Source organism: Ascidia mentula, chromosome 4, assembly GCF_947561715.1.
Source record: "Ascidia mentula chromosome 4, kaAscMent1.1, whole genome shotgun sequence".
In the NCBI taxonomy this organism is placed as follows: domain Eukaryota; kingdom Metazoa; phylum Chordata; class Ascidiacea; order Phlebobranchia; family Ascidiidae; genus Ascidia; species Ascidia mentula.
The window spans coordinates 15,933,529-15,950,811 of record NC_138569.1 but is presented as its reverse complement, the minus strand read 5'-3'; the positions used below and the strand labels follow the sequence as shown (position 1 = coordinate 15,950,811).

Below are 17,283 nucleotides of genomic sequence, written 5' to 3'. Positions count from 1 at the left end.
AACTGCATGATTAACACACATATCAGCAAATATAAAGTAATTTTATTAAGTAGTATTGTTTGCACTTAAAATTCCTGTAATTGTCTCAATGCATTGCTCGACGGTTTCAATGTCTGTCTGCAAGGTTCCTTGCATATCTGAGTGGAGAATTCCTTTTTCCCTTTGCTGAAGTAAAGAAATTGTTTATTAATAGTTCGGGTTTACTTCTGCAAAGTTGCCAGGGCTCTATATACCTTTAGTTTTGTATACAGGCCTCTTACAGTCATGCGGAGAGATGCCAGGACTTGCTTGTCAAGTGATTTGCCACAGCTTTCACATGCTGAATTTTCAAGAAAGTTTGCATATGAAATTAACATGATTCTAGAACTGACCTAGGTTATAATCTTAGGAAAATATTTTTATATTCCGTCCTTAGGGCAACATCAGTACTCTTATTCAAATTAAATTATGATCCACATATTGGCAACAACAGTGCCGACACAGAATATACAAATTGTTTTCTCATCACATACCCTTGCAAATACGCTGGGTTGTTTCCACAAGGTCTTTAATTTTTGGCTCTTCCTTTTCCCATCCAGCTTTCTGCATTCCCATCCGCAAGCTTTTGTGCATGAAATCAACTGCTTTGTTGTTATCCCCGTTACTTTCTGACAAGCCCTTACCACAGAGCTCCCCATACAACATCCAGACTAATGGATCAGAAGTTATTTTGCTTGTTATGTGACCAAAGAGTTTGAGTAGTTTGGATCTCAGAAGTCCACCTTAACACAGGTGAAGATGTTCCCATACAAGAATTTTATTGCAATAACATTTATAAAGTCAAATTTATACACATTTTGTGAGTATGGTAGTAATGAGAATATTTGACTTCTAATTTGGAAGAAAGGTTTGTATTATTACATTACACTCAACGTAATAATTTTACTGCAAAAATGACAATAAATCATACCTCCATTGCCTGATGCATCCTGAATATTTTCAGTTATCGCCCTAACAAGAACTTTCAAAATCGGTATGTCAACAAACTTATCCTTTATATCTAACAACCTGAACAAAAGTAAGATTAGTTACAAGAAATGCATTTCATTTAGGTTTCATCTACCTGTCATATCCAGTCATGGCTTCGTTGAAATGACCAATATCTGTAGCAATAGCAATGTAGTTTTCCCACAATTGCCATTTGCCGAAATTGCATTTAATTGCCTCTGACAATGCTTTAAATGCTTCCCTCCTATTACAGTTAGATAATAGTTGCAATGAAAAAAAAGAATATATTTTATTGTGACTCACTTTTTGCCAGATCGCACATAGGATACAGATAGATTTGCCCAACCTTCATAGTTCTGCACACAAAAATCAAGAAAAAGTCAATGAGACTTAAATATAATTTAAAATCTAAAATTTTTTTTAAATCACTAACACTGTGGTTCATTTTATTAAAAAAAAACAATGTAGCAGAAACACTTTGATTGAAATATAAAGAAATACTTACATCCCAGTCCAGTGAAACACAATTTCGAAAAGCATTAGCAGCTTTGTCATATTCCTCCAGAACTAAGAAAGAACAACCAAGTGTGAACCAAGTTCCCCTCTGACAAGAAGTTACATCTAACATTAGGCATAAACTGCAAAAAACAGATCCATACCTGTAAAGATAAGATGCCCAATGACTTCTCAAAGCATTCACATGCTTCCTTGTACTGTTTCCGAGAGGTATAATACGCCCCAAGTGACTTCATTGCTCTTGAACTTCGGTGGCCTGACAATTCCCATGCCTTTTCATAGTGTTTGGGTTCCTAAAAAATCAATTAATTGTTACAAATTTGCTGCAATTAGACTTCTGGTCTAGGCAGCAACCTGCATAATATCACCAAGAAGACACCATAGGTTTGGTGTTTCATTTATCTTCAGTTGTTTATTGATAGTTTCATTGGCAGCATCAATGCGGTCAGAACTTATGAGACAAACAATAACCTCCTCCCACATTTCCAATGCCTCATATTGTTGCAGTGCACTTCCAACTGCACCAAGGCTCATATAGAGTTTTGCTAGGTCACTCTGAAAACAAGCAGGGATTAAAAATCCAAACATGAAATCCAAACTTTACAAACTCTTCATGTGCAACTTAAATTGTCAACACGTCTAGTTCATGATTTTATAACTGTACATTAAATTTACACATAACAAGCTTTATATTACTTATTCCTGAGAATATAAAAAGAATACCAAAGTCTTAGTTTACCTGTATTTGCCATAAGGGTTGTGGTGACACAGCATAAAAAAGGTCCAGTCTGTTGTGAGTTACTGGCTCTTTGTGTGTTATAAGCGTGACAAGATCTTCCAACTGGTTCATACTCCGCTCAACAGTTCGCGACCTGTCTTTTTCGTTTCGGCAGCGGACTCGCAGAGCTTCAGAATAAATGCACCAACAGCTTTTGGAGGTAAGTAAAACCTAGCAATAAGATTTGTTGATAATTCAACAATAGAAAAACACCTCAAACAAATTGACCAAACATAAACCATTGTTTTACAATAGTATAAGTATAAAGGCAATGCAGCAGAAGAATATTGTATTCTAAACTAAAAGACACATAATGAAAGTCGATACTCATTCAGGTAATAACTCAAATGGTGGTTTCTTTTCTTATAAGTTGCAATATAAATTAAAAGATGCTGATATCAGGAGAATGTCATACCTCAAGCATGGTTCCAATCTCCTCTTGTTGAAGTTTACTAGATGGGCTTGCTCTTTGCATTGCAGTGCTAAAAGTAGTTTATTATTTACAATGACAAACTAAACCCAATGTAACCCCAGAAAAAACAGTATAGTATATTTATTAATCCACTTCCGAACTGTTATACGTACCAGGCTGCCAAGATCACTGCAGTTTGTTCTGCGCACAAGTCCGGTAGAGCTACGTCACTCTCTTCAACCAGTTTTAATTTTTCAAGCAAAGTGTCATCAAGCAAAGCTAAATTCTAAAAAAAATAATCTGATTAGTCTGACTGATTTTCAAAGGAATTGTGCTTTTCACCTTGGGAAAATAATCATCAGGTTTTTTACCAATACTTGTGGGAAAATCCTCTTTGTTTGTCAAATTAATTACCATCTGCAATTGAGAGACAGGTTTTCTCTGAAACTTGGTTCTGTATCCCAAAGCACCTGAGAGAGTCGCCTTTTTAACAACTTTTTATTATTTAAAAACATTATGGCAAATCTACATGGTCAGAGTACATCACACCTGTGAAATTAAAGTTGATACCAGCCAGTTCTTTAGCATTTGTAAAATGGTCATTTGCTTTTTTGTATTGGTAATAATGTAGCAGCAACAAACCAACTTCCAGATGACATTGCAAAAGATAACTCCTGCAATAATAAACATCCGACATTTAACCTTGAAAGGTCGTCACTTATACAATGTTACTGTGAATACCTCATTTCCTTGTTGTTAAGCCAGGATATGGCCAACACTTTTTCTACAATTGCACTTGTTTGTTGAAACAGGGATTCAGAGTGGACACTTAATATTTGTGAATGGACATTGTAACACCTCAGTAGCCACCAAGAAACAGTCTGAAATTTTAAACAACCAAAAAAAATTTGTTGAAAACATCACAGTTTTCAACAGTACCTCCATTTCAGTATTTTCCTCATACAAGCACTGAAATATATCTTCAGCAATGAACAAACAATGTGGGGCTTTAACAGTTTTATAAACTAGGCTTTCTTCTCTACCCATTATATGCAGAACACTGGATATCACACCTTCACCCTAAAAAAAACTAGGGTTATTAATGTTCAAATGTTTACAGTTGTTTAAAGAGGAATGTTTAAACAATCTCACTTCAAAAAGCTGTTCAAATTCAACCACTTTCTCAGTGGGTCCAGTCCAGTTTAACTGCACAAATGTCTGTAAACAGCACACTCCAAAACAATACAAGGCAATAAGTCTATGAAAGAAAAAATAAGTGATAAAACAAAATAAAATTGAATTTTGTTGTAAAAATGGTGAACCTTTCAGTCTTTTCCTCTGGTTGAGCATTGCCCAAGTAGTTGCTGATCATAGAATTGAAATCATTAACAGAGCACTTGGAAAATGCTTCGGGCTGCACAAAAGTTCCTTGTACATACTTATGGTCCAATGTTAGCTTTACCAATATTTGGGAAACATCTTTAAACTCTGAAACAAATTTGTCAAGCAATCTTTTAAATTACATAAATGCACAGGATACAAGATATTCTACCGCTAAGAATGGTAATGACCAATCTGTTCCACAAATGCAAACATTTGAGGCCTTTAATGTGTCTCAGGGTTTGGATGAATTTATCACTTGTTAATGATATGTCAGTCGGAACATTTTATAACAAACAAACGCTAACCTTTGACGAGTTCTTCAAGAGATAAATCGGAAACCCCGAAGGTGGACAACTCGAGGGGCCGTAGATTGCCTTGCATATCAAGTATACAATTGCTAACAGTATATTAACGCACGTGTGTAGTTTGTTTGCAAGTTAATAATAAGGGGATTTTTTACCCACGTGATTTTACGGTCGACTGATCAACGATTTTAGTTTGGTGCAATTAGTAATTTTACTTTCATGTTGTTTACATGACATGCATTGCAAAATTGCGTTTGTTTATCAAAATGCAAAAGGCGCCGTTTGAAATATCCCTAATCTTAAAAATTATGTTTCTGAAAATGAATGCGAGTGTTGGTAAGTTGAGTAATTTAGCCTACGTAATCATGGGTCAATAAGGGCGCTATGGTCAATACTGTTATTGTGATAATGGACAACAAATCAAATTTACTTTGGCGCGAACTAGTAAACAAATCATTACAATGACAATTTTCACGTTCCTCTTCGTTGACCCCAAGAATTATCCACTCCAGACAACTTAGCGCACTATTTCTCAGTTGGTTGCGTTGTGCTACGTTGGTTCCATGAGCAAGCTCTCTGCTTGAAAGTCCGACGGTAAGGGGATCGAAACTCGCGTCTGCCGATTTCGCAAGGACGTGATTTGAAGGTGCGACGGACTGTTGCTTCGCTTATGTTGCCGGGTTGTTACGCAGGCTAACGATTTGTGATGTAGCATTCACTGAAAATATTACTGTGATGCAAAAAATAATCCCCTATGCAAACGAGTGGTGATTTGTTCAGTGATTGGGCTCCGTTAGGCTAGCTGGAGTTTGAGTGTAAATATTAAAATACAGCAGTGCAACCTATAAACATGCTGGATTTTGACAAGCTAATTGTGTTTGCATTCTATAGTATGTAGGCTACCTGTAAACAATTAAAATAATACAGGGCAATATGTCAAAAACTTGTCCATACTGCAAGTCAAGTGATTTGGATGTGGATCCATCTCGCGGAGATACAGTATGCATGAACTGTGGATCTGTCTTGGAAGAAAATACGATTGTGTCTGAAGTTACCATACAAGAGAATGCAGACGGTTCCTCATCAGTTGTTGGCCAGTTTGTGTCCTCAGAAGGTACCAACTAATTTATACCATCTTGCATTTTTTAAACATTTCTGTTATATAGGTAGCTATAAGCCATATCTAAGTGGTTTCCAATATGGACTTGGTAAGGAATCAAGACAGGTTACCCTGGACAAAGGTGACTATTAAATTACATTATGGTATGAAACCAGTATATTTATGATCACATACATTCCATACACCAGGAAAGCAGAGCATTCGGGATCTTGCTGCCCTTCTAAAGTTGAACAAACATTGTATTGACACAGCATTCAATTTCTTTAAAATGGCAATAAGCAAGAGACTTTCGAGAGGAAGAAGAATAAGTCACATTGTAGCTGCATGTTTGTACATGACATGTAGGACTGAAGGAACACCTCGTATCCTTTTGCTAAACACAATGTTGCTAAATCTATTCTTATCTTTAATTTATAAATTCAGTATTGATCCTGAACTTGTTCATGCTATAGACTTGTTACTGGACTTTAGTGACATCACACAGGTAAATGAATATAGTTTTTAATTCACATGAAGACCCTGTCAATAAAATTCCTTCCTATGCAGGTCAATGTCTTTACTCTTGGAAAGGTTTTTCTTCTTCTAGCAAAGGAACTACACATTAACCTCCCTGTGCTTGGTGAGATATTACATTTATAAACCAATCAAATTTACAAAGCTTTATTTCAAAATAATTTACTAGCAAGGCAGTACAAAATTTAAAAAAGTATTGCAAAGCATAGAGAAAAAGGGCATGATCATGGATTTATATGAGTAACTTCTGCAACAAATAAAGCCGAAAATAATTTTGAGAAACCTCAGATTATGTTTCTCCATGATAGAATATTAATTCAGGAATTTGACCCCCTTGCACACCTGTGCCATTGGTACTGTCAATTGAACACTGGAACTGAATGGTAATACCACTGCACGCCACCTCTGCTAATCCCTCTTGGCCAAAATAACTGAGTTCATTTCCATCAAGCACCGCAGAGGCAGTGTAAAATGACCCTGGTTCACATTGTACTGGGTGCCGGAACCACACAGGGAATGTTTTGCTGCATCCATCAGAGAAAAATTCAACCCTCTCCTCAGCAAGCATTACATTGTTCTGAGACAACTTAATGTGAGCAACATAGTTTGCCGCACCCATGCTTGATCCATAGAGTCCATAACCAGCAACAAAGATTCTCTTTTCTGCCATAAAACAAATGGAATCGCATCTTCCCCTGTAGCGCCACTGGTTGCTTCTGTAGGCAGATGACTGGAAACGGTGGCAGCTGTGGGGTGTCAGACCCTTGCGAGGTTTACTGGCGAAAGGTAATTTAGGTTTATTCGTGGCAGAAAACCAGAAAAATATGTCTATTATTTCTTCCTTTGTTAGCAAGTCGGAGTCTGCAGGGCCATCTGCAAATTTCTGGAAAATAACCAAAAAACTTCTGTTGTATGATTTGTGCACTTGTAAATACAAAAAAGGTAGACTTACTTGTAATGGCATAGTTGGAATTCGAATGAGGTAAAGTCCATCTCCCAGCACCTTTCTTTTATTTTCACTTGTTGCTTCAAGGCTTTGTCTCCTGCATTCGGTAGTTGCCCATTTATAGGCTGCATTGAAAACAGCAGTTTCTCGCACATTTAGCGTTTCCCTTGACAGGATGGATTTTAGGGTGGCTGCATCAATGTCAACGAAGTCCTCTGCCTCTAATGCTAGCTCTGTTTGAGCATCAATAACCTACAACAAAGAAAACATTTTATAGCAAGATAAATCTGTTGTTGGCCAAGACCTCTTACCTCCCAACACCTTTGGGTGAGCTCCACTTCTTCAAAAAGCCTACTTTGTGAAAGTAGAATGCATGCATTTTTGTAACTTAAACTTGTCTCCAAAAATTGTACACATGAGTGTGCAAGGTAAGGGACAATGTACTTTTTTGCAGCATATAGTGTTGATAGAACGCTATCAGCTTCTATGCAAACTTCATCACAATACAAAAACCTATGCAGTACACATCAAATGAGTGATGCATCACAATAGTTGGCACAGAAGCAAGTTTACCTTAAAAGATTAAGAAAGGCACATGGTTCAACATCTGGAATTGTGATCTTCTCTTTCCGCTCAGCCAGGTTTCCATTAAACATGGCAAAAAATACTGAACTGCCAATTGCTAGAACATACTTGTGTGCTGGAATGCACAGGGCTGCATCTAATTCAACAAACATGTTGTTTGAAATAGATTGTTCATTGTTATGTCCTCATACAATGCTTGTGCCTGTACTTACCTTTGGCTCCTACTACAAACTGCACATCACTCAGAAGCTTGTTGTTGAACATTACTGCATTTCTTTCCCGGATTGTTGATTTTGGCACTTGCCAATCATTTCCAGAATTTCCTGCATTATTGGTTTTCTTTTCATGTTTTCTTGACAACTTTTTGGCTATACTTGTGCCAGCTGAGTTCACACTGAAAAGTAGCTCATAAGTATTAGTTTCTGTGCAAATTAGTGATGATTGGCAAGAGTATAAAGTTGTCATCATACCTATTAAAGTCCGGATTGATCGCTATGCTTTGAACTAAGGCTGACAGATTTTCAGAGTTTTCTCTCGTTTCCATGTTTTCATCATTGCTAGCTTCGTCCATATTAAGGACTTGGTCAGTCAAGGTGGTGTATAACAAATTAAAGTCTATATTATGTTGAACGTAGTGGCCTTTCTCGAAAACATGTGTTAATGAAATACTGAACCAATATAATACTTTCTCGTTAGTCGTTACGTTGTCGTCGTAAACAAAGACAACCCTTTGCCATACGATTTCAGGTACAATGTTAAATTAATATTACTTTGCACGCAAAACAATGCATATTTCCTGAAAAGAGCTTTATAGGAATAAAAATTACGTGACATATGCTACGACATAATATTTTTAAATAGCTAGGTACGGGTAAATACGATTATTTATCTTTACCTGGGGTATATGTTTATATAACTTTATAATTTTGTTGTTGTACCTAAATTAATATAAACTATTAAATTTTATGAAAATCCTGAAGTTATTACCGATAACAAACTAATAAAATCCCTATATTTAATTAAGCATACGTTACAATGGTTATGTGACCTAAATTAATAAAATTATTTTACTGTAAAAAATGTTTGATCGAGAGCAAAACGTTAAGTCAATTTGCCGCTTGGGGAGTTAGAGAGCAAAGTTTGCGGCGATATTTTCGTCATTTTACAGTGAAAGTGGAGCTTGGTAACAAGCCACTCCACGAGTAAGTCCTATTGTTCGGGTGCGTAACATATCTTCCCGCACGAGGCTGCTTAGCATTCATTTCAGCTCTCATTAGTGGATTGGGTTTGTTCGAGGGTCAGATGATAGTCACGTATAATGTGTTTATATTGTTTGCGGCGATTATGGGTTTTATTGAACGTTCAACTGCAATTAAGCTTTGTTATGTTTGCCGTACGCGCAAACTTGCTACCATTGTCAAGTGCCGTCTGTAAAGATCAAGTATTTTGTTAGGGTTCCCGCCGCGTGCCAAACTTATAGCGCCACAACAAAGCAGCTTTCCAGTCGGCTACGCAGATCGGGCAACTTACAATAGACGATAGAACAAACATTTAGTTTGGAGATTTCGTTTCGTTCAGCACTACATCTGCCGAAAGATCAGCCTTTTGTTAAACCAAAGCAAAGCATAGGTTTTTTTGTGCAGAAAATCTGAATGTAAAACCAGGCATTATTTGTATATCAACTGAATCAGCAATCAGTGAAAAAGTATGGACAGCAGTACACGTCACTTGGCTCCAACACATTCTGTTTACCATCGGTTTTTGCAGCCAGCATATGAGCGCATGATAATCCAACATGTGTACAAGAACAAGATTAACCTCAAATCGGGCGCCCTTGGTCAGTTAGTGCAAAAGCGTCCAAAAACTACAGGTAATTTGTATGATTTGCGTTTCCTCATAATATGTATTACCGACTTGACATTTGTTTGCAGGATACCTTGGCAAAAAATACGAAGGAAGCACTTATCCCGCATCGTCCACTTACTGGAACCCTTCGGCAACTGACAACTGGCAGTTTCAGCTTGCCAGCTCCGTGCAAAGCGTAAGTGTGGCCCGTTGACAGTCACTGATTATAAACACGATCAGATAATTATTCTGTTTAGGTGTTGTGATGTAGAGTTTCAAGTTTAAGTTTAATGTAAACAACTGCGTTTTTAAAGAGTTTTAAACTAAAACTTTTGATGTTATTGAATCTTTATTGTGCCTATTTTCTGGTAAAAGGCTAATTATTTTCGCATGCTAAATTCGTTTTGTTGTGGTTGCGTGGAAAAACATTCTCCTCAACGTAATCATTGTTCCCAACTTTTTATGGTGGAAATAGGAAGGCGGCAAGCGACCCCCGATGCCGCAAAACACGGACGAATACAATATGCGAGTCTCGTCACGTGCCAACACTTTCAGCGCCACCACCAAAGTGCGCGAGGTGCCAGTTTCCGGTATTTACAAGAAGGAGATCCAAGAGTTCAGATCCCGGACTCCTTCGGCTCGCGGAGTTCGGGCAGTCGCGGTGACCAATCGCTCCTTGGTTGCTTCACACAGTGCCAGGTTGGTCGCATCATAACATCACGTGACTCAAGTTGGCGTTTTCTGTTGTTAATCCCATTGAGTGAAATGGTATTTTTTTAGTTGCCGTCGAATGCTTTTGCAGCAAAATGGAAGTAAACCTTTATTTGTACAATTATATCAAGTTATCCAGTAATCTGTATCACCCTCTTGTTGCTTAACTACTTTTTACAAAAAAAATCAGTCCATCTCAATCATTGCCAAGACACTAGAAAAGAGCGCCGGAAGTGTCATACTGTACCTACAGACTATCCACTGTCCAACTATTGACTCCATTCCAATTGAGTTAAAAAACAAACACGGTAGACCTCAGTTAAACGTTCATACCGCATACTCATACAGAGCATCGAGCATTGGTCTCACCACAGTGCGAACGCGGACAGGAACGTCCAGCAGCCGGCAATCAGAACGGTTTCAAAGGGAAAACAACAATTTGGAGTTGACCAGGGAGAGAAAACGGCAAGCTCAAATGGCTTCGCACAGACTGGACCGAATGTAAGTTTACCTCAAATAATTCAAGTAAACGTTTATTCTCCTGTCAAAAATAACATATATTTAAAAGTTTGACCTTCAATATTGCTACTAATTAAATATAAGACGACAATCATAGTTACTGATTGACCCTTGAATCAACATTTTTTTGCGAAACAACATATCTATTCATTAGGAATTGATCTTCTGGCACTTAATTTCTATGCCTGGCATCAAGAATAGCACAACATGTAACCTGTCCTGCGAACGGAAAAAATACACACAGCAATGCTAAACTGATAAAATAACCTTTATTTTCCAACCAGGTATTATATGCACGGGTCATCGACGAAGCTCCACAACAAGTACGCTGTCACCGAGGAGGAACTCGGACGATTACGCTCCATCGCAATATCGCAAGGCATCAAAATTCCCTTTTCGCCCATGGCCTATACCAACAGGCATTCCTCCACTGTGAGCGGACCCCACTCCACCCCGCGGGGAGTTGGAGACGAAGAAGACTACCCTGATTTTGACCTTGACCAGCAGAGCGGCCAAAAGACGGTGATCCCGACCGCTGATGAGCTTTCAACAGGTGGCGACGTTCTATCAGTAGACGGTACAGAGAAAGCAAGCTCAGCCAACACGAAAGAGGATCGCGCGACTTCGGACAACGAGGAGGACGACTTAACGAGATGTGACGTCATCACTCCCACCGAGTTGGGTGTTCGCGACGACTCGGCTCCTAGGCATTCCAATCCTACGGCGGATACTCTGTCCGTGAAGTCCGATTCCGCTGTGTTGGGCCAGAAACCGCGCAATGTGACTTTCTTGACCGAGGCTGAGGAAGATCACCGTACATAGCGAGCCTTGGACTAAAAAACGCTTACTTTTTGGCCTTGAAACTTTCAAAGTATGTAGGTTCGATGTTTTTGCCGTAAACACCTGCGGAACGCTTTGTTGGTTGGAACCAAACCTTGAAGGCTATTAATTTTTGGGATCGCATTCTCTCGCCAGTGGTGTGTGATTGTGTATCCTGATATGTTTGCGATTTCGGCGCAAGTGTTTGTGACGCTCCGGCATCCAATCTGCCGCGCCCGAACCTGCGTTTACACGTAAACTCCACCCGAACAGAAGATGTTTTGGACGGAAACACGTCCCGGCCCCGGTCGTACACAATTACCCCGGTAAGCGCCAAGCCACCGACGACATGAAACGGGATGCAGAATGGAAAGGCGATCCGTTTCATTCACGGCGTCGCTATCAACCAAATTCTTCGCTTGTGGGCCAACACGTTTCTCGGTCGGGAGTGGATGCTTTGATACAGTTGGTGTGCGCTGTCAACTCTCTGTGTGTTGACCGCAATCAGTGCTTGTTTGTGTTTCTGGTCGGCAAATACTTTTATCAACATTTGATACGCCGGCGTTTTTGTTGTGGCGTCAATAGCTGGCCTGTGTTTCACTGAGCCGCTAATGTAGCGTTATGGTGCTTAGTAATTTTCCTACGTTGATTATGTGGCGCGCACTTTTCTTTCATTAATGGACAATTGCGTCGGCAATAGACGTAATTTATTTCACAGTGAGATAACGCGAATGTTTAGTTTGCACTTTCTCCGTTCGTACTTTTGCGTATTGGCTTAATTTATTTTGTGCGATCAACTTTACCAAATGTGCAAGTGTTTAACGCGTTCGGCTTGATGCAAATATTACCCATATTGCTTGTAGTTGCGTGCAGTGCATCACGCAATAAAAACCCTTCATGTTTAAAGAGTGTGCTGCGTGACAAGTCATATATCATACCTTTTATGCCCATGTATGTAACTGTTCACCTCTTGTCATCCAACAGATCCTTGCATGTACATCACCCGCTTCGCTCACCGCTTGGACTTCGGCGAGAAAACGAATGACGTCACTGTGACGGCGTTGCGTCTCGTGTCCCGGATGAAGCGCGATTGGCTACACACTGGCAGGCGCCCATCCGGACTCTGTGGCGCCGCACTGCTGGTGGCCTCCCGTCTACACGGATTCAGCTGCGATCTTGACGACATCGTGAAGGTGGTGAAAATCGGACACGACACCATAAGAAAAAGGTTGGACAATAAGGTTTTGTTCACATTCCAGTTAGGTCTGTCTGTTTGTAGCTGTTGTTCAATTTCGCTATTTGTTTAACGCGACAAGTATTGCCGCTCTAAAACTCCCTTATACCAAACTTATGTCATAAGCATCAGCTTCCCCGCAAGACTTATCTTATGTAAACTTAAATACACATAAAAGATTTCTCAGATTTTATAAACGTATACGTGCTTTTTAAAAGTGTCACCAACTGATACACACTTTTGCAATGGCCACAGGTTGGTCGAATTCGAATCGACCCCCTCTTCACAGCTGACCATCAACGAATTCATGAACATCGACCTGGAGGCGGAACACGACCCACCTGCTTTCTACAACGGAAGAATTAAAACGAAAATCCAACAACTGGAGGCTGAAGCTGGCGGGATGAGTTACATTGAAAGTAGGTTGACAGTATTTTTTCTAAATTAGCATGCTTTATGTTTTTGCAAAATTGCTGCTTTTTGAATAACCTAGTAACGAAAAATTGGCTTGCTCGTCAGTATGCTATACTTGCATATCCCCTAAAATAAAAAAAAAAATTTTTTCAGCCGAAATCGGAAAACTCTCCAGTGCAATCGATGACAAACTTGCTCAAGGAATGCCAGGTTAGTACGAAGCAACTAAAACCACAAATATTATTAGTGATAAAATACCTCAAATTGCCTAAATACACTTAATACACATACTGAGTTTGCATAGTTTTGGCGTTTTGTTGTGGTGCATGAGAAAAAAACATCGTACAGGCCATAAACTTCTCTTCAGTAAATATATTTGTATGTTAATAATAATTTGTAGGTGACAGTTACATTATATTGCAGAATCCCCAGCCTGCAGCGAGGCAGCCAACACCTCTGCGAAACCTACGAGTACTGAAGGTACAATTGCAAAAACATGGTGCAAGTTTTGTTTATTTGGGATATTTAGTGGAATTTATAAGTCCTCCTTAACTAAAGGGCCTTCGCAGTGGGCGACCGTATCTTGTCCTACTGCGATAGAAGACACATTTTTTTGTTAACTACTATAATCAGTCAGCTATTTGGAGTTGTTGTGTCCCTTCATTTTGCCCCCTACCTGTTGCAACAGTATTGCAAAGTTTTAAACTAAACTGAATATTCTAAAACCTAGGTACCCTAGCAGGCTGTCGATTAGCACCGTATCGCAAGTGATTTCAATATTTGAATAAGTTGCAGAAACTGGGGGTTCCTTGTCATAGGCGAAATATATTTTCCCTTTAAACATCAACTTAGCCTTTTTAGTGTTTAAAACCTCAAATAGAAATATCATAGCAGAACGAAGTAATATACTAATGTCAACCTAAACTAATTCGTGTTTCTCCCTGTGGCAGTATGTTTGGCTGACGACAACCTCGACGAGGATCCGCATTTAAAACTTTCCGCCAGTTTCGTTCACTCCGAAAACCCACAAGTTCTTGCGGAGAAATTTCTTCCTCCCAGCAAACCAACCAAACCGCAAAACGGTAAGTTTGACAACGCTGCTAGAGATAAATCATATATATGTACACCCTGTACTAACTGGGACCCGGATACCTTTGCAGGTGGTAGCATACGTGCTTATATATTGGCAAATCAGTTTTTTTCCAACAAAGCAGTTGATGTGTTTGACCACGTACCGTGAAAAAAGTTTGTATGGTTTATAGTTAAATGCAACTTTCCATTGCTCGTTACACAACAGTATGATGTTATGGACCGTATATAAAACATTGTCATAACGCTTTATTTCCACGTCCTGTTTATGTCGGTTTAAAAAATTGCCAAAGCTTATCTGGGAGTGATTAAAAACTACACATAGACTAGACGTCAACAACTAAATTGCCTGATTTTTTCTGTAGACTCCGTAACGTTTGCTGGACCTGCTCCGACCATGGCGAGTCTGGGTTTGAACCAGAGCGTGAAGGAAAGTTTCTCAACACCGAGCAAGGACGCAAGAAAAAGAAAGAAATCAGAAGACGGAGAATTGGATCTCGACGGAATTGACGACGAGGAGATTGAAAAGGTATTCGGGTATTTCGGTGTGTTTGCCTCAATGCACGCATGATCTAACACATATATATATATGTATATATATCACTTGCAGGGAGAACGTATCGCTAACTCGGTATTTGTTTTGTAACACCTTCATAAACCTTTTTGTACATTAGATGAATTATCCTGCTCGTGGAACAAACACTTGTTTTCAAATAGTGAACAGTAATTAAACCACTGATTTTGTTGCTTCTCCTCATACTACACCCACCATTATCCGTTTCAACCTTCTGCAACAAAATCTGCTTGATTTTCGAAAAAAATATTCAATCGCGATATACGTCGAGTTTACATATCTTAATCGTATCTGAATTATGTTCAGTCTGTTGAGCAACGTTATAAATATTATCCGTTATTGTTTGATTTAGCTGCTGCTTACACCTCATGAAAGCGAGATCAAATCCAAAATTTGGGTCCAAGAGTTCGGAGAATATGTTGTGGTGGGTGTTTGCATAACTTCTTTTAATTAAAATATTTCGAAAAATCTTTTTTTACTTCTTGTTGCCAAGGAAATGGAGGAGAAACGACGAAAGAAACAAGAAGAACAGAAAAAGAAAGCGAAGCCCAAAAACGCGCGCACCAAGCGGAAGGAATATTACGGGCAATCGAAAACAGCGGGCGAGGCGTTAGAGAAGCTGCTCTCACGCCAAAAGCTCTCGAACAAAATTGATTATGAAGCTTTAAGAAAGGTAGGTGAAGGAAAGCAGGAATAGGACCTCGGTTCTGTTTTGTTGGTTTTCGGAGCGCGAAGTAATGATTAAGAGGGATGGGCGGGGCATTCGTATTGTGCCGTTAGAGGGGAAATTCTTGGATCTGCGCAAGATGAACGACTGCGAAAGCATTTGCTAAGAATGTCCTTTTAATCATAAGAGGTTTGAAAGACGCAATGTTCTGTGTTTAACAATAGCATACATATACCACTCTACATACCATGCTATAACTTTAATAACGTTTAGGCAACTGAAGATGACAACACAGAGGGGTCTGCGCAGCGAACAGTGGTGGAAGAGGAATGTTTTAAACCGATCCCAACCAAGAAAAAGAAGCAAGCTTCTGAGGCTTGTCTTAATTTTGGAACTTCGGACACCACGTCGGCTCCCGTGAGTGTAAATATTGAAGAATTACTGGTACGTTTTTTTTGGGGCACTTTGGCAGAGTTGTGCACTGGGGATTTTTTTAAGGTCTGTTACTTGCCAATGACAAAGGTTAGTTAATTTTTTTTGAAAATAGCAACGCTGTAGAACAAAGGTACCGAAAATTCAGTTTCTTTGTCATAGGGCAGTGGTTCTTAACTGGTTAATTGGTCATGCCATTGCGGTCAAAAAAGAAAAAAATATGTAACAGATATAGCGAAAATGCAATAATTAAATTCTTCATTAAAAGATTTAAAAAACTACTGGGAAATAAAGATTACTTTTAAACTGAAAGTGGAAAATGAAAAAAAGGTTAAGATCCACTGTCATAAGGGGTTCGTTAAGCATTAGCTCTCCTACACTGATTGGTATGACCATATATCTTTACCAACAGCAGGAGGAGGTGGTGGAGACAAAACCCGCCGTTGCCGAGACAACGGAAGACGAGGAAGAGGAAGAAGAGGTGGAATATGATGAAGTTAGTTGTGTAAGCGCCAGTCAACTTCTACAGAAAGCAGGTATATATATATTTATCCCATCGTTTCTAACACGTGTTTATCACTTCTGTTTTCTTGAACTTTTTTGAGATTTCATGATGCTATTTGGTATGATATTGTCCGACATCCCGTCTATGGTTAAAAAAAAAAAATTCGTATATTCTCTTTTCCAATGCCTAGTTTATGTAAATATAACATCAAATTTCTTTGGAATAATCACTGCCAAAGTGCCAGTTTTGCCACAAATGGTATAAAACTTACCAGTCCCTGTTGTTTTACCCTCACACAGGTATGGCAGGCTATGGTCACGACATGGACGATTACGATTGAACAAGGTCGCTTGGTTGGGTGTGGAAAAACAGCATGAGTATAGAAGCAAGACAAGGAGCAGTGGACAAGATAGTGATTTGGCGTTCCACATTGCGTTGCTGGGTGTGGTTGATCGGACAGCTTGAAAATATCCATTGGCGATTAGTTGTTTTTGTTGTGGTTGAAGCTTTATCAATGCGTGTTTTTTTCTGTTGACCAAGAAATTAAAGTAGGTTTGTCAAAATAGCAGTGACATAACAACAAAGCGTGATTCGATCATTATTAAGGAAAATGTCGTTTCTAGAAAGCAACTACTTACGCTGCTTGTACTCGTTTAGTGTGCAAATATGTCATGAATATGTGTGTAAACCATAGCATTTGTATGTGTCAAATGAATGCAAAATGCTATTTATATCCACAAGTACAATGGTCATTGCAGCAATATCATTTCAAAAGCATTTGCTTCCCTTGCGAAAATCAATGTGGTTTTACGACGCATGTAACAGAATAAATGCCCGAATTCATAGTTTTAAGCAACAATAAAGCAACCTGTTTGATATGAAATGCCATTTTAGTGATCATTTGTACGGACATTTGGTCATACGAGTTA

General features: G+C 39.0%; 4 protein-coding genes across 4 annotated transcripts; 2 read left to right on the top strand and 2 right to left on the bottom strand.

Moving 5' to 3' along the window:
• Nucleotides 1-45: 45 nt before the first annotated feature.
• Nucleotides 46-4,507, bottom strand: LOC145897140 (tetratricopeptide repeat protein 27-like). Its single transcript, XM_082985322.1, has 19 exons — nt 4,382-4,507; nt 4,016-4,181; nt 3,846-3,951; nt 3,633-3,773; nt 3,435-3,574; nt 3,243-3,367; nt 3,036-3,163; nt 2,867-2,979; nt 2,697-2,763; nt 2,243-2,452; nt 1,858-2,058; nt 1,647-1,796; nt 1,493-1,591; nt 1,291-1,343; nt 1,103-1,231; nt 950-1,047; nt 513-761; nt 234-319; nt 46-165 (listed from the first exon to the last, which is right to left on the bottom strand). The coding sequence occupies exons 1-19, from the start codon at nt 4,455-4,457 to the stop codon at nt 46-48; spliced, it is 2,457 nt and encodes an 818-aa protein (XP_082841448.1). The 5' UTR covers nt 4,458-4,507.
• Nucleotides 4,508-5,276: 769 nt separating this feature from the next.
• Nucleotides 5,277-17,257, top strand: LOC145899223 (transcription factor IIIB 90 kDa subunit-like). The gene is made up of 16 exons (XM_082987956.1): nt 5,277-5,495; nt 5,548-5,622; nt 5,690-5,863; nt 5,954-5,985; nt 6,048-6,120; nt 12,424-12,667; nt 12,929-13,092; nt 13,241-13,297; nt 13,511-13,567; nt 14,038-14,169; nt 14,542-14,705; nt 15,103-15,174; nt 15,244-15,423; nt 15,691-15,834; nt 16,262-16,385; nt 16,654-17,257. The coding sequence occupies exons 1-16, from the start codon at nt 5,315-5,317 to the stop codon at nt 16,692-16,694; spliced, it is 1,914 nt and encodes a 637-aa protein (XP_082844082.1). The 5' UTR covers nt 5,277-5,314; the 3' UTR covers nt 16,695-17,257.
• On the bottom strand, nt 6,152-8,275 carry LOC145899225 (BTB/POZ domain-containing protein 6-B-like). Its single transcript, XM_082987959.1, has 6 exons — nt 8,016-8,275; nt 7,758-7,939; nt 7,534-7,681; nt 7,272-7,473; nt 6,967-7,212; nt 6,152-6,897 (listed from the first exon to the last, which is right to left on the bottom strand). The coding sequence occupies exons 1-6, from the start codon at nt 8,114-8,116 to the stop codon at nt 6,304-6,306; spliced, it is 1,473 nt and encodes a 490-aa protein (XP_082844085.1). The 5' UTR covers nt 8,117-8,275; the 3' UTR covers nt 6,152-6,303.
• On the top strand, nt 9,089-12,431 carry LOC145899226 (uncharacterized). Its single transcript, XM_082987960.1, has 5 exons — nt 9,089-9,415; nt 9,477-9,586; nt 9,866-10,089; nt 10,450-10,602; nt 10,905-12,431. The coding sequence occupies exons 1-5, from the start codon at nt 9,253-9,255 to the stop codon at nt 11,440-11,442; spliced, it is 1,188 nt and encodes a 395-aa protein (XP_082844086.1). The 5' UTR covers nt 9,089-9,252; the 3' UTR covers nt 11,443-12,431.
• Nucleotides 17,258-17,283: the final 26 nt, after the last annotated feature.

Excerpts from the sequence above, each read along its gene's own strand:
- LOC145897140 (XM_082985322.1), bottom strand. The coding sequence starts at position 4,457 with ATGCAAGGCAATCTACGGCCCCTCGAGTTGTCCACCTTCGGGGTTTCC. Across the intron at positions 3,774-3,845 it reads AATTTGAACAGCTTTTTGAA|GGTGAAGGTGTGATATCCAG; the intron begins GTGAGATTGTTT and ends AGTTTTTTTTAG. Across the intron at positions 1,797-1,857 it reads TTCTTGGTGATATTATGCAG|GAACCCAAACACTATGAAAA; the intron begins GTTGCTGCCTAG and ends TTGATTTTTTAG.
- LOC145899223 (XM_082987956.1), top strand. The coding sequence starts at position 5,315 with ATGTCAAAAACTTGTCCATACTGCAAGTCAAGTGATTTGGATGTGGAT. Across the intron at positions 5,623-5,689 it reads ACAGGTTACCCTGGACAAAG|GAAAGCAGAGCATTCGGGAT; the intron begins GTGACTATTAAA and ends TCCATACACCAG. Across the intron at positions 13,093-13,240 it reads CGGGATGAGTTACATTGAAA|CCGAAATCGGAAAACTCTCC; the intron begins GTAGGTTGACAG and ends AAATTTTTTCAG.
- LOC145899225 (XM_082987959.1), bottom strand. The coding sequence starts at position 8,116 with ATGGACGAAGCTAGCAATGATGAAAACATGGAAACGAGAGAAAACTCT. Across the intron at positions 7,474-7,533 it reads GCCTTTCTTAATCTTTTAAG|GTTTTTGTATTGTGATGAAG; the intron begins GTAAACTTGCTT and ends TGTACTGCATAG. Across the intron at positions 7,213-7,271 it reads TCACCCAAAGGTGTTGGGAG|GTTATTGATGCTCAAACAGA; the intron begins GTAAGAGGTCTT and ends TCTTTGTTGTAG.
- LOC145899226 (XM_082987960.1), top strand. The coding sequence starts at position 9,253 with ATGGACAGCAGTACACGTCACTTGGCTCCAACACATTCTGTTTACCAT. Across the intron at positions 9,587-9,865 it reads TTGCCAGCTCCGTGCAAAGC|GAAGGCGGCAAGCGACCCCC; the intron begins GTAAGTGTGGCC and ends TGGTGGAAATAG. Across the intron at positions 10,603-10,904 it reads TCGCACAGACTGGACCGAAT|GTATTATATGCACGGGTCAT; the intron begins GTAAGTTTACCT and ends TTTTCCAACCAG.